This window comes from Tupaia chinensis, unplaced genomic scaffold (genome assembly GCF_000334495.1).
Source record: "Tupaia chinensis unplaced genomic scaffold, TupChi_1.0 Scaffold000074_1, whole genome shotgun sequence".
NCBI lineage: Eukaryota > Metazoa > Chordata > Mammalia > Scandentia > Tupaiidae > Tupaia > Tupaia belangeri.
In genome coordinates, this window is record NW_006159534.1 from 7,105,296 (window position 1) to 7,121,450 (window position 16,155).

Genomic DNA, 16,155 nt, shown 5'->3' on the forward strand with positions numbered 1-16,155 from the left:
TCTAGTTGGGTCATTTATTGTGAGTTTATAATCCTTAAGGTTCAACATTGACTGTCGGGGAAACCAGTACAGCAGGCCAGCATGTGGCATTGAGGTTAAGGTGCTGGATCCCATATGGCTGGTTGCATGGTTTGACTCAGCGGCTTGAAAATCATGTCATGTCTAAAAATCCTGAGAGGACTGGAAGAGAAGGGACCGTGGTGTGGCCATTCACCATAGAGGGTAATTTCTAACTCCATCCCACCCCTTCTGGTAAGCATATGTGGCATATAACAGAAACTTAAAAAAAAAAAAAAAATTAGTATGGGATGGTGAAGAACATCGGTTATAACATATACATTTAAGAGGGCATTTATGTTACACCAATGTTGTGCAAGGAGAGACTAAGCAGGGGTCCAGCTATGGTGCTGTAGGCAGTAGGGGTCCTGCTGCTCATTTCTACAAACCATATGGGAAAGCTCCAAGTTTGCATTTGGGTCTTCCTAAACATGTTGAGTGTGCCTGTGAGCTCACTGGTGATCTTGGCTGGCTGTGAGATGTAGGCAGGGTGGTAGGATGGGGACCCCAGTGGGAGTGCCTCTAGGCAGGGTGGTAGGATGGGGACCCCAGTGGGTGTGCCTCTCTCACATGAAGGAAATAAATTTAAAAAAGGAAAAAACAAAGCAAAAGCAAAAAATGTAGGGCCAGTCTCAGCAGTAAAATGACTTAATAAATCTAGGTACGAAGACATTCTCAACGGTACAAAATCCCAAGAAGACACTTTTGGAAAATGTAATTTAGGAGGCAAAGACGCCTGAGACATAGTAACCTCTCTTTCTCAAGCCTTCTTATGCTCTGAGAACAGAGAAAAGCATTTGGGGAAAATAACATCTTGGTTCTCTACCTGGCTCTTTGTATAGTTCAATCAAGAAGTCTACTTTGGCTGCTTTAAAGATATAAAAATAGTTACATCTAAAATTAAGTACATGGGACCAGTAGATGTCATAATGGTTACCTCAATGGACTCCCACGTAGTTGATTATGGTTTGAGTCTCAGACCCAGTGGCTTAAAACTCACACTGGCACATGTGCGTGTGTGCCCAAAATCCCAAGAGGAGAATGGAGAAGGGAATGTGGTGTGGCCAACCCCCCAGGGGGTGATTTCTCACTGTCTGTCTTTCCAACAAGCGCATGTGTCCTATAGCAAAAATCACTCTTTAAAAAGTAAGAATAAAATAAAACTGAGTACTCACCCTCTCTTCCCAGTTTTTGAGGGTGGGCCACTTCTCCTTTCATTCCTAGGGCCTGGGAAATTCCGTCCTGATTTGGGTGGACCGCTGTTGCCACCCCGTCGATTCTGACGGTCTACTCCAGGTCTCTGGCTAGAAAAACTCCTCTTTGCTATTTCCCTCTTTGGAGGCAAAACGTTCTCTCCGGCTTTTACAACTGCTTGTGGATTCGAGTCAGCATTTTTTTTTTCGTCCCTTTCTCGCCTTTCATTGAAGTCACTGCTTTCAGAAGCTGTTTCCCATTCTTCATTTGCCTGATCTGATGAGTTCTGATTAGATAAGTCTGGAGTCTTATTCCCAGAAATATCCCCAGCATTATTAACTGGTTCTTGAGACACACTGTTAACTGTGCCATTTGCAGGCACTGCCACTTCATTTGGTTTTGAAGCAGCTTCCCTTTCTCTTAGCCGTCTAAATCGAGGAGGCTTATCCTGCCTTGGTGGTCGGGTAGGACGCTGCCTTCGGGGCCTCTCTCTAGTCGGGTCGAACTTTCGCTCAAATTTTGGAGGTCGTTTATCTGCTGGTATAGGAATGAACTGTTCGTGTCTTCTTGGTGGCTCTCCATCTTCTGGTTTGGGAGTTTCTGCCTGTCTTGGGTTCCACTGATTATCCCGATAAGCAGGTCTTCGTAAGGTAGAAGGGCGTGAGGGGCGGCCTCCAGGATCCCTTCCACCACGTCTGAATGTCCCCCCTCTGCCTCGCCTTGTAGGCTCTCCTTTGGGAAGGAAGCTTGGTTTAGACTTATCATCATCCCTTACATAAGGTTTTTCTAGTGGTCTATGATCGATTCGAACATGATTTTCTGGTTTGAAAGAAGACTGAGGTTTTATAGGCTTTTTGTTTTCAGATCGTTCCTCTCTTTTGGGAAGTTTGCCTTTGCTCAAACTATCCTTGTCACTTGCACTTTCATGAATTTCGCTGTCGGTATCAGTCTCTGAGCCCCGTTGCCGTCTCCTTTTGGGGACAACTTCAAAATCAGAGCTTTCGCTTCGAGTTTCACTCTCTTCACGCTGTCTGAGAGGCCCTGGGGGGGGGATATGATCTGCCCTTGGCTTACTGTCTCTGTATTGAGGGTACTCTCGAGGGTGTCCTCTGCCACCTCTGCCCCGCCCTCCATAGGAGCCTCTATAGCTTCGACCTCTTGAGTAATATTCACCCCGGCCTCGCCCTCTGTACCCTTGATCTGGAAACCAATCTCTATCTCTAGCTTCTTTCCAATAGGTCCTAGGGGGTAAAGCTGATTCTTTTCTAACTGCTGGTCTTGAATCTGGTCTAGGTCTTTCTATCACAAGGTCTTTGGTGATGACTTTCTCAGGCTGTTTTTCTTCTTTCACTGTTGGCGCTGTGACGGTTTGTTGGTGGACAGTTTTAACTGCAGGCTCTACCTGAACACTGCTCACAGGTTCCAAAGGCTTCTCGGTATCTTGAGACGGTTTTTGAGCTAAAGCTGAAGTTTCTGTTGAAGGACATTTCTCTGGTTCTGACTGAGTTGGTGGAGGAACAGACTGTGGCTGAATCGGTACTGGAGGTGGTGGGGGTGGAGGAAGATGATCCTTCTTTTCTATCTTTTCAGGTTTTACAACCTTCTCAGTAACCTTTTCAACCTTTTCTCCCTCCTTTTCCTTCCTTTGCTCCCGTTCCTCTTTCATATCTCTAAGTACAGGCTTTTTAATGGGACCTGATCGTCTCACAGGTCTATCATTACCATCTTCCCTTCTGTTGGAGCCTGGCCTTGGGCCCCAGCGAGTTTCTGATTTAGATTTATATACTTTTTCAGGTTTTGGTCCTTCAGATGATCGTATAAAGCCATCCTTCTTTGGTTTGTCTTCTTGCCTTTCTGCTGATTCTTTTGAATCTATGCATCTGCTGGTTACTTTAGGAATGCTTGCAGGAGGCTCATTTCTTTGTTCCTCTAATTTCTGAATATGATTAGAACCATGACAAACACTTCTTTTCCGAGTAGGCTGACTTTCCACAGCTGAAGTCCGCTCTTCTGGAGAAGAGGATGCAGTCTTTTGTTCAGGTACATCAAAGCAAGCAGACTGATTATTTGCGTCAGCATGAGGAGGTCTAATATCTTCCACGGATCTGCTTAAAAATTTCTGTACTTCTGTCTCATTTGAGTCTCTGACAAAGTCGGCTTTTGGATGGGCCTCCAACTGATTATGTTCTATAGCATAAGCAGCAGTTATCTGTTCCTGGTCCAGTGCAGCTTCAGGCCTATGATGATGAGAATTCAAAGGTATAACCAATAAGGCAATTTTTTCCACATGTAAGAATACAGAGCAAATTTATTCATCTAATTAAAAACTATAAAACAGGGCTGGCAGGTGGCATGGTGGTTGGAGTGCTGGACTCCCCCATGGCTCACCATGGTTCAAGCCCCAGACCTGGCAGCATGCTTTGACACTCTCTGTCTCTGTCCCTCTCTCTGATCAAATTGAATAATAATAATAAAAAATTAAGTATTTCTTTTTTAAAAACTATAAAACAATGAATCTTTTTATAAGGAGTATCTTTATCTCTCTATAAAAATTTTACTGTAGCATTATTCATAGTATCAAAGATGTAGTCCAAATGCTGGCCAGTAGGTGGCGCAGAAGTTAGGTTGGTAGGATCTCACACAGCCAACTGCGAGGTTCTGGCATGCTGTGTATGTGTGCATGCATGCCCAAAACCTTGAAAGAATGGTAAAGAAAGGATTATGGTATGAGCACCCCCTTCCCGGGGGACGGAGGGGATTTAATTTCTCACTTTCCTCTCTATTGCACACACCCTATAGCAAACTAAGAAAAGAAGGTGGGATGGAGAAACAGTTTAAATGTTAAGTGTATCTACATGAGCATGGTAGATTTAGAATGATCTTCAAGGACATCACAAAATTTTATTTAGACAATATGCTACCTAATCTATTAATAATTTTAGTGGTTTATTACCTAACATCCTCAGGTTCTTCTGTTGCTTTCGGAGTTGTTGCCTGCTGAGGCTCAGCATGAGGATAGGGGTCGGAACCCCACATTACACGAGGCTCAGAAAGGGAAACTGCATGATCTCTGGTGGATCGAGCTAAATGCTCAAATGACTCAGAACTACTTGGTGATCCTTCCATTTGGTCTCTTCTCATTAATGGCTTAGGAGGAATCATTCCTGTAACAAAAGTTCAAAAATGGATGAAATAAAAAAGGCAAAGAAACAAAATAATAGACAAAGAGTACAGGTTATTAATTACTATTTAGAATATACTATATTCAAAGTTTTGTGTTTTTTTCCCTAAGTAAAACTTCTATTTTTGCATAGAAAACTGTCATGACTTTTCTGACAATCCAATAATTAAAATAAAATAAAAACCAAAAGTATTGCTTTGTGAATGAGATTTTTGTTGTTGTTGTTGTTTTTTGCTGTTAAATTAATTTCATTTAAGAACAGAGGAAGAAGGGGCCAGCAGGTAGCATGGAGGTTGAGGCACTAGATTCCCATGTAGCAAACCATGGTTTAGGTCCCAGACCTGGCAGCTGGTTTTCTCATTTTCCCTCTCTCTCTCTATGGTGAGTGTGCTTGCCCTATAACAAATTGAAAAATGACACTAATAAATAAAATTAAATAATTAAAAGAGAAAATCTGACAAAGCAAAACAAGCAAAGCCACAACAAGGACCTATTTTACCTTAAAGAAAATGTGTCTGTAAAATTCAGAAACCATGGTACAACAGATGGCGTACTGGTTACTGGACTGCCATATGCCTGACTGCGGTTCAAGTCCTGGACCCAGAGGCTTGAAACTCATGCCAGGCTTATGTGCGTGCGTGCCCAGGAACCAAGAAGAGACTGGAGAAGGAACTGTGGTGTGGCCCTCACCCCCCCCACGAGGTGTGTGTGTGTGTGTGTGTGTGTGTGTGTGTGTGATTTCTCCCTTTCTGTCTCTCTGACTTTTGAGTGAGCACATGTGCCTTATAACAAAAATATATCTCTCTAAAAAAATAAAAAATCAGAAACATCAGCACATTGAGACTCTGTGCATATTAATAAAAACATCTTGAGAAACATCCCAGCCAGTGATATATTTCACGAGAAAATTATTTTGTATAGCAAATTTCATTAATCGACTTTAATTAGAAAACATACATATATATTATATAGACAAAATTAAAATGCCAAAATACTTCAAAGAACAAAAACAATGTAACCAGTATCAAATACTATTAATAAGAGTAATTTCCATTCCCAAAATTTTAAATAATATACAAAACAGAAAAGAACTAGTGTTTTGGTCTTGTCCAAGTTGGTACAGTATCTAGTATTTTATCTGTAAACTTTCTGAAACTTTTATATTTTTATAATTAAAAATCTAGAGGTCCTATATTTAAGTTATTACTAGATTATAACATTCATAGGAATCAGGAATAAAAACAGGGAGGGAGGGAAGCAAAAAATCTTTGATCCTGCAAAACTGCAAAGTGATCCATAGACAATACCAGTTTCATACCAGGATGAATAGGTGACATATCCATAGCAGGTCTTCCTGACATCATTCGAGGGTCCATGTAGGACTGCATCATGAGCCACCTTGGATCAAAACCCATGGAAGCCAAATGCTGAGGGTGAGGTTGCATGGGCTGGTACAGAGGTCTGTGTGGTGGAGGAGGGACAGCACCACTGGATGGCTGTGAAGGAACACTGTGTGGAAGCACACCTTGACTTTGACTTTGACCTTGCTGCTGTTGCTGCCACTGCTGCTGCTTCATCTGTTCCTGCAAGAACAAAACCCCAAATTTTGAGATTACAAATCCACATGGCACATTAATATAATAAAACATTAGAAAATAATAACCTATTTTGAATCTTTAAAGGAAAAAGTAAGAATTCAAAAGACATTTAACAGTGAGAGTTGGCAAGGCAAAAAAATCAAAGGTTAAATTACAACATTCTGGCCTGATACTAGACTTAGAGCAACTACTAATTTATTATATTCTACAATTCAGGTCCTAGAAATAGAAGACAGAGGATAAAAAGGAAGGGCAAAGAAAGTCAAAGTGAAACTCTTATCAACAAACTTTTATTAAAAAGGATTTCAGGGTGAGCAGGTAGTGTGGAAGTCAAGGCACTGGATCCCACATGGCTGACTGTGTGGTTCAAATCCTGGATTTGGTAGCTTGAAAATCAAACCAGGCATGTATGTGGTGTGTATGTGTGCACAACCAAAATCTTGAGAGGAGAATGGAGGAGAGACGATTATGAAGTGGCCATTTTCACTAGGGAAATTTCTTCTATGTTTTATGTCAAATTCTCAGAATACTAAACAATGAACCTTTCCAGTCACACATACATGATAAAATGTTTTTATCATTACCTGCTGTCGCTGGAATCTTGGTGGTAAAGATTTCTGAAACTGTTTGAAGTACCCAGATAACACAGCAGGCCGAGGCTGACACCCAGATTCTGGCTCTGTTTCATGTGCCACTTGTGTGGTCTCCTTTTCACTGCGATTGCTGTCTTGTCTAGTGAACACCGGCTCTTCTTCTGTTCAAAGAACACATTAAAAAATGGCATTCATTTAAAAAAGACATTCATCTATCACACTTATCAAACACACTATTTTTCTAATGGAATGAAGATGATTAGATTAAGGTATAATGGGAATTAACAAGAAAGAAAACATTCTCAAAACTCTAAAACACTGATTTATAGTAGTGGTAGCCATTAATGAGGTAACGTTAGATTATCAAAACTTTAGATTTCCTCAAAGCTAGATTCTTATAAATCTAGCTTTCTTAGGGGGCGATAATAAAACATTTCCAAATATACTGTTTTCCATTAATTTCAATAAATATCAACACTGTCAATATGGGCTTGTGGTTAACTGGGATATATGTGAAAACATAAATGGTCAATGTAAGTACTTTAAAATAAAGTATACTAGTTCATTTCTTTATCTGATCAAGGAACTATTATCTAAAAATGAAACTACTGAGTTTAAGTCTGAGTGATCACCGGATGTCTTCAAACATATGAATCATTATTCTATATAAGTAGTGTCAGGTATGCCATACCAAAAGGAGACCCATACACATCAAAAAAGATTTTATCTCAAAGAAACTCAGAGTTACATTCATGCTAAAGTATGTATCCTTTTCTCAGAGTAGGGATAAATTTTAACAAAGTTTTTTTTTTTTTTTTTTTTTGGACAAGGTAAAAACATCCTTTAAAAAAATCACAAATCACACTTCTCAAACGTTACATTTAGTGTTAAGAATGTTACAAAAGAAGAAATAGAATATTAGAAGGAAAAGGGAGAGTCCTACAGGTTGAATACTTAAAAATCAAGTGAGTACATCTGAATAATAAACCTACCTAAAATTAAGTTGCCTTGAGAATATAAACAATGTGAGTGAAAATAAAATTACCAATAAATAAAACTGTTAAAAAGAAAATAATTTACATAGCTATACTAACCAATCAAGGTCAATATATGTATTCAGCAGAACCATGAGGACTAAAACATGAATTTCTTTATAATACAGCCTTCTCATTAACAGCTAATTCTTTCAGATTTCCCAAGGTCGGATTTTTGGGCATTCATCAATATTAAAGCATGACAATGTTTTTCATTTGTGTGGTGAGCTATTCTATTTTATTTTTGATATTACAGACAACCTTCTCACACACTTATGATGCACAATAGAAGTCCAAAATCAAAGTCTCTCTCTCTCTAGACCAGTAGGAAAAATGTTTGCTATGAAACCTCTGACTGAAACATGCAATATTATTGATATGAAAAAGAAGTATGAAATATATTCTTAATAAATGGTCCATGTGAGTCTTTTTTTTTTAATGTCAGATGAAACACTCTTAACTCTTACAATCACATTATGAAACAAGTAAGGTAACCAACATATAAAAACTTTATTTTATAAAATAAATTCTTATTGTAAAATTTCAAGCATCAGGGCCTTATAGAAAAGAACATGTAGCTTGAGGTCCAAAAAATGTATGTCTGCATCAGAAAATATACTGAAATATAACTTTTTCTATTTGAAATTATTCATTAAAACTGAAATCTAGTTAGTCAAAGTTTTACACTATACTCTGAATTCCAATAATTAGTATGTAAGTCAACATAAGGCAGAACAAAAAGTTCCTAGGATCTAAGAATGACTACCTAAGGAAAGTATAATTACTCCAGGAAAATTATAGTCTAACAGTATATCAACTACATCATGGACGCTTTCATGTCTGAACTGGTAGAAAAATAACTATGAAATTACGAACTGGGCTACACTTATTTAATTATGACAATTCAACACTCTATTTAAGAGCAGTTTGGGAAGTATTAATGCATGTGAGCAAATACAATTTTGTTTAGTTAAATGTCTTAGAGTGAGAAAAAAGTAGGGGAATAATCACTATATGACAATGAAGACAACACAATTTTCTTTAGGTAAGATAGTCTTGATCCATCAGCTGGGACCACCAATACAGCACTACGAAACACTCAGCTCTTTTTTGGACAGGGTCTCACTGTGTTGCCCAGGCCAGCCTGGAGCTCCTGACCCTCCTAAACTACCCCCACCCGACCCCACATTACTGAGATTACAGGCATGTATAATTACACTCATCCTATATAGGTTTTCCAAGTGATCCCATTCTGCAGCACTGTCCCTTAGCAGGGAGTACCACTGTGGCGGGACTAAAACCAAAAAAATTTTACAGACAAAACAAAATTAACACAAATCCACCAACTTTGAAAAATTCTTCAGGGATGTTTATTCATATATAAAACTAGGAAAGATAGCTCTAGCCTATATTTTATACTGTAAATACTTTTTTAAAAAAATTGCCAGAGGGTGCATACGTTTCCCAGAGAAAGACAGACAGAGAGGGAGGGGAGAAGTACCCGGCAATGAAAGTCTTGACTCAATCCTATACATGCACCCAGTGTGTTTTTCAAGTGCTGAGGCCAGGATACAAACCACAGTTGACTATGTGGGATCTTGTTCCTTTAACTACTAAGGGGGCTGGCTCATACAAATACTATCTTAAAACAACCATTTTCCTTTTTATTCTTTTCAAGATCATTTATTTATTTCTTCCATGAGAGAGAGAAACTCTGATATGGTTCTGACACTGTGACCCACCTCCAGCCAGCCCTAGATCATGGGCATGTGCAAAGTCCAGCACACTCAGGAAGGTGTATGAGTACAAACCCAGAATCCTTCCTTCTGTGTGGGCCAGCCTTGCAGAGCATCGCATTTTATTGCTGCACCACTGTCTGGTCCCACCTTCATATTTTAATTATTTATTTCTTCCATGAGAAAGAGAGAGGGGGGCACCACAAGGACTTCATGCCATATATGACCCACTCCCAGCCAGCCAGGATCAGCAGTGCATAAGGAAACCATGGAACATAAACCTGGGACCCTTGTATGTGGCTTCAGCTTTGTGAAAGTCTGCACCATGACGGTGGGCCAACAATTCCTTTTATTTTATTACATAGCATGAAAATTTTACTAGTTAGTATTTAAAATATTACCAATGGTGATGTTTTAGTTAAGTATATGTGAGCATGAAGAGGAGACTGACTTAAACTTTCTGTAGGAATGAATGAGACTACCATACCTTTACTGCTGTTGTTTTCACTTTCTTGTTTGTCTACTACAGGCTCTAATGTAGGTTCTTTGGGTTCTGTTTTCTCATCCACTTTTTCTCTCTCCTTGTCTAGCTCACATTCCTTTTCCTGTTCTTTAAGCTGTGCTGATTCTTTTTCCTTTTCCCCCTGCCGTTCTAGTTCTTTCTCTTTTTCTTGCCTTTTTTCCTTCTCCATTTCCCTTTGTTTTTCCTGCTCCTTCTCCAGCTCTTTCTCCTTTTCCTGTTGCCTCTCTCTTTCTTTTTCTCTCTCTTTCTTTCGCTCCTGTTCTTGTTCCTTCTCAAGTTCTTTCTCACGCTCCCGTTCTTTCTCTCGTTCCCTTTCCCGAATCTCCTCTGGAGATGGCTGTTTTTCCACAATGCCAAGCTTCTCATCCAATCGCTTCAGTTTCTCCGCACACGCTGCCTTCCGCTGTTCTTCCATTCTTCGCTCTTCCTCTTCACGCCGTTTACGAGCGCGTTCCACTGCTGCAGAGATTTCTGACTGCTGTCTTCGTCTTTGTTTCCATATTTCATCTTCATCAGGAACTTGCTGCTTGGGAGGGAACGGCCCTGGTCTTCCAGGTAATGCCTGTCGATCTGGAGGTGGATGCTGAAACATTAAGGTAAGTTATCAGATGAGTATGAAACTTTCTGATCAATACTGAGGAACACAGGCAGGATTAGGGAGGGGGGAAAACACAAAAATATCATAAAATTTCCTGATAAGACATATGAAGTAAAATGAAAACAAGAATACAAGGAAAATACTAAATCTAGGTAATTCACCAAACTAAGACCAGATAATTGGTTCAAACATCCAGTACTTATTGAGTACATACCTATTTATTGAGCCAGACATTGATGTTCTCATTTTTTTTTTTGTATAAAATTAGAAGCACAGTACTGAATCTCAACATTTGCATTTAAAGACAGGGGAAAATGTAAAATCTATTAGCAACAGCTACCAGAGTTTAAACACCTATGAGGGAGAAAAGAAAGTCACCAATATCCTAATGGAAGCATATGTGTCCTGAGGTTAGGTACAGTGGAACATTAAAAAGCATGGCCAAAGAGTCCAAGTGAAGACGATGGAGACAACGCTGCTGTCTACTCCAAAAAGAAATCCCTAGAACTCAGACTGGGTAGAGTGGTCTCTCTTTAAACTAAATGATCCACGAAGTATATCTAGAACTCTCAATAGAGCAGGGGAGGATCACCTGCGAGGCCCCAGTTCCAATGATTCAACTTCATTTGGATTATTGTGTTATAAAACAATCAATGGGAACCAGCAGTTAGCGTAATGGCTATGTCGCTGGACTCCCACGTAGTCGACCGCGGTTCACGTCCCGGACCTGGTGGTTTAAAAGTCACACAGGGCGCATGTGCGTGCGTGCCCAAGATCCCGAGAGGAGAATGGAGGAGAAGGGATTGCGGCGTGACTATCCCCCCTGGGGGGTGATTTCTCGCTTTCTGTCTCTATGTCTCTCTCTGTCTGTCTGGCGAGCGCACGCACCCTACAGTGAAAATCTCTCCAAAAAAAATATAAATAAATAAATAAATAAATAAAACAATCATTGAAAGATATGTAAAATTGGGACCAGCAGGTGGCATGGTGTTTAAGGTGCTAGACACTCCCACATGGGCTACTAACATGGCTGGAGTCACAGACCTAGTGAATTGCTTTCTCACTTTCTCTCTGATCAAATAAAAATAAATAAAAAATTCTTAAAAAAAATTAAAATCATAGACAGCAATTATGTAAAAACAGACACAATTAAAAAAAACTTCAAAGGACAGTAATAAAATTTTTTTTTAATTACTGATTTTTAAAAGTTATTAGGGATAAAAAAATCTTAAAAGACATAATCAGAATCATTATAAAAGATAAAATAGTGCTATAACAAAAACACTACACTGATTATCTTTAAAAACAATCAACAGAGGGACCAGCAGTTGACGTAATGGCTATGTCACTGGACTCCCATGTAGTCAGCTGTGGTTCTAGTCCCAGACCTGGTGGCTTAAACTCACTTCAGGCACGTATGTGTGTGTGTCCAAGATCCCAAGAGGAAAACAGAGGGGAAGGGATTGTGGCATGGCCATCCCCATGGGAGATGATTTCTCACTTTCTGTCTCTCTGTCTTTCTGGTGAGTGCATGCACCCTACATTAAAAACTTCTCAAAAAAAAAAAAGAATGGAGACAACCATTTACTGACAGTGCTATCTTATATAAATTGTGTCATCATTCTGGTGTTAAGTTTATCATCTATTAACTCATAGACAAGCTAAAAAAAAATAAAGTTACACAGGTACCTAATTTATACAGCAGCCGCATAAACACTTTTTGTAAAAAGCAACCTCACTGAAGTACAGTTTACATAAAGTATGACCACAGCTCCCAAGACACGGGACACTGCAACTTCACCTCGGCGCTATCAGTGACTCTGGTTCCCCCAACCCTAGCCTTGAGTCCTTTAGCCTTTCCTAGCATTTCATAAAATAAAGTTATATTATTTTTTTAATGGTTAGCTTCTTTCTATTCCGTGTTGTAGTTCTGAGGCTACATTTGTACATCAGTAGTTTGTTTCATTTTCTTGCTAGATATATTCCATTAGAGGCACATTATTTCATCAATGAGGGACACATGGGTTCCTTCCAGTTTTTCGATGATGAATAAAACAACTAAAAATACTCACGCCTAAGTCTTTATGTAAATGCATGTTTTTGTTTCTCTTGGATATGAACTTGCAAATCATATGGTAAATATATGTTTCATTTTATAAGAAGCTGCCAAACTGTTTTCCAAAGTGATTATAAGGTTTTATACTCCTAACGGCACTACATAAGGGTGCCAGCTGCTCTCTATCTTTGCCAACACATGGAGTCATCAGCCTTGCTGGTAAGTAGCGAAATTTTTTTTTTTTTTTTTTGAGAGATTTTTCTATAGGGAACAGACACTTGCCATACAAACAAGTGAGAAATCACCCCCTGGGGGGATGGCCGTGCCACAATCCCTTCTCCAGTCCCCTTTTGGGGTTTTGGGCATACATGCACATGCAACCGGGGTTAAATTTAACTTGCCAAGTCCAGGATTTGAACCTCAGTCAACTATGTGGGAGGTACAGGACCTTAACCATCACACCACCTACTAGTCCCAATATCATTATAATTTAATTTGCATTTCCCTGCTGACTAAATGTCTTTTCAAGGTGTTTACTGATCATTTGTGAAGTGAATGTTCCTATCATTTTGTAATTTGAGTTGTTAAATGATGAATTTTCTTTCTTTTCAATATTGCCTAGATGCAAATCCTTTGTCAGATTTTTTCCTTTGATATCTTTGCATTTTGAGGAAATTATTCTTTTAAGTCCAGTAAACATTTCCCTTTCCTTTCCTTTTTCCTTCCCCTACCCTTCCTCTCTTCCTCCCTGACTTCCTTTCTTTCCTCTGTGGCTAGGGGGGACATGCACTCACCTGAGACAGAGGAGGAGAAAGCACCCCCACCCACCACAGGTGATAATCATGTTGTAATCCCATCTTTTCCATCTCTCCCTCCCACTTTTGGGTTTTAAGCACACATGTCCCTAACCAGAATATTTCTCAAACTGCTGGATCCAGGAATAAAGCCACACGGTCAACCACAGATCTGGCTGCCTGAACCATGAAGCCACAGAGCCAGTCCTAAACCAATTTCTTTTCCAATTCATGCCTTTTGAATCCTTATCCATGAAATATTTTCCCCAATGTTTTCTTTTAGATGTTTTAGTTTGCACCTATGTATACAGAAATGGCATGGAGTGGCTAAGAGGAAAGTGAATAGTGGAGATGAGTGAGTGATGTAGTAAGTGCAGCTATCACAGTGAGATGAGCAGAGGTGACCTCTGAAGTCTAATAGCTGAGCAGAAAACTTATTCATATAAAGAAAAAACTCTGGGACCAGCAGTTAGCATAATGGCTATGTCACTGGACTCCCATGTAGTCAACCGCAGTTTGCGTCCCAGACCCGGTGGATTTAAACTCATGCCAGGCACGTATGCGTGCATGTCCAATATCCCAAGAGGAGAATGGAGGAGAAGGGATTGCAGCTTGGCCACCACCCCCCCCGGGGGGTGATTTCTCGCTTTCTGTCTCTCTCTGTCTGGGGAGCACACGTGCCCTATAGCAAAAACTTCTCCAAAAAAAAAAAAAGAAAAAAGAAAAAACTCAAGAAAAGAGAATCAGTTAGTTAGATGAAAGAGTATATAAAAAATCTTGAGGATGAAATAGAAACAGCAATAGAACTGTGGCAAGAGCAGAGAGAGGTCAGCAGATAAAATAAAAAAGGCAGAGATTTGAAATGTATTCATGTATAAATACACACATACACACACCATAAATGAGCATTTACTTAAAAATTACCTGCTGTGCAAGCAACTTTGGAGGTGGTGGCAGGTGTGAAGATGTTCCACGTTCCTATAATAAAGAAGAAAGAACTGTCTAAAAATAATCAGGTAAGAAAAGAGATAACTACTAAAAATATTTTCAAAAATATAGATCTCCTCAATAGCACAAGATTCTTAAAAGTAAAGCATTTCATTCCTTTTTTTTTTTTTTTTTTTGAGAGGTTTTCGCTATAGGCGCATGCACTCACCAGAAAGAAAAGAGACAGAAAGTGAGAAACCACCCCCCAGGTGGGATGGCCTTCGTTGCAATCCCTTTTCCTCCATCCTCCTCTTGGGATCTTGGGTACACACGCACACATGCCTGGCGTGAGTTTAAGCCACTAGGTCCAGGACTTAAACCACGGTTGACTACATGGGAGTTCAGCAACATAGCCATTACGCCAAATGCTGGTCCCCCTTTACATCATTCACCACAAGATAACTTTCTACGGAATCACTCTCCCATTTCAATAAGGTTAGAATCTTAAATATACTTTGTGAACGGTAGGATTTTTAGTGTAGCAATTCTGAAATTCTGATGCAGGAAATCTGGACAGGGAAAGATATACCTATAAATACTAAATATTATTTATGTAAGTATCTTGGGCACGCACACACATGCCCCAGTGTGAGTTTAAGCCACTGGGTCCTGGACTCAAACCGCAGTTGACTACATGGGAATTCAGCGACATAGCCATTACGCCAACTGCTGGTCCCAGGAATTGTATCTCTTATGGCCAACTAGTTGGTGGCTTGAAAAACATTTTAGGCTTGTATCCATGTGCCCAAAATGCCGACAGAATGGAGACAAGGAGAAGGGATTTCTGGCATGACCATGACCTACTACAAGGCACTCTGCCTCCTATCTGTTTGGTGAATATACTCACTCTCTGGCAATAAGAAACAATAATTTGAAAAATCATTCTTTTTCAGGGTTCACAAATTTTTCTTAAATGGCTTACTAGTGACTTAAGAATGAAATCCTGGACCATCAGTTAGCGTAATGGCTATGTCGCTGGACTCCCACGTAGTCGACCGCGGTTTGAGTTCTGGACCCGGTGGCTTAAACTCATGCCGGGTGCGTGTGTGTGAGTGCCCCAAGATCCTGAGAGGAGAGTGGAGAAGGGATTGAGGCGTGGCCATCCCCCTGGGGGGTGATTCCTCGCTTTCTGTCTCTATGTCTCTCTGTCTGGCAAGCGCACGTGCCCTATAGCAAAAACCTCTCCAAAAAAAGGAAATCCAAACGCCCTTGAATAGAATCTAAGATTTACAAAATGGCTCTTACATAGCTTTCTTTAAAAATTATTATCTAGTTTTATTTATTCAGTTTTATTATTTGTTAATTTGACTAGAGAGAGAGAGATGGAAAATGAGAAAGCAATCTGCCAGGTGGAAGTCCATGTGGAAGTCCAGTACCTTGAGCCCCATACCACGTGCTGGTCTCCTTAGCCTTCTTACCTTTCTCCCCTATCGAACTTAGGATTTCTTGACTGTGCCATGCTTTCTCATACTTCTCTACTCTGCCCATGTTCCCACAGCTTGGAACAACTCTTTTCTTTGTTACTGGGCAACTTCTATGCTTCTTTAAAAATAAACTTGGGTCTAGTGAGTAACACATAGGTTAAGGCTGCTGGATCCCACATGACCAACATCATGGTTTGGGTCTCAGATCCGACAGCCTGAAAAACACACCAGACATACATGCATGCATGCCCAAAATCTTGAAAGAATAGAGAAAAAGGGATTTCAGAGTGGCCATCCTCCCTGGGAGGTTGTCACTTTCCCTTTGTTTCTCTCTTGTAAGCACATTCACCCCATAGCAAAAAGCAAAACAAAAACCAAAA

At 39.9% G+C, this 16,155-nt stretch overlaps 1 protein-coding gene across 9 annotated transcripts in view; it reads right to left on the reverse strand.

Moving 5' to 3' along the window:
* PRRC2C (proline rich coiled-coil 2C) overlaps positions 1-16,155 on the reverse strand; it is a gene marked incomplete at its 3' end in the record, with an annotated part of 105,932 nt that overhangs the window by 41,905 nt on the left and 47,872 nt on the right. For all 9 annotated transcript variants that reach the window (XM_014584068.2, XM_027768039.1, XM_027768046.1 and 6 more), the window contains 6 exon segments: positions 1,233-3,488; positions 4,205-4,415; positions 5,751-6,015; positions 6,615-6,784; positions 9,881-10,499; positions 14,289-14,342. In XM_014584068.2, the coding sequence (XP_014439554.1) occupies positions 1,233-3,488; positions 4,205-4,415; positions 5,751-6,015; positions 6,615-6,784; positions 9,881-10,499; positions 14,289-14,342 (3,575 nt within the window).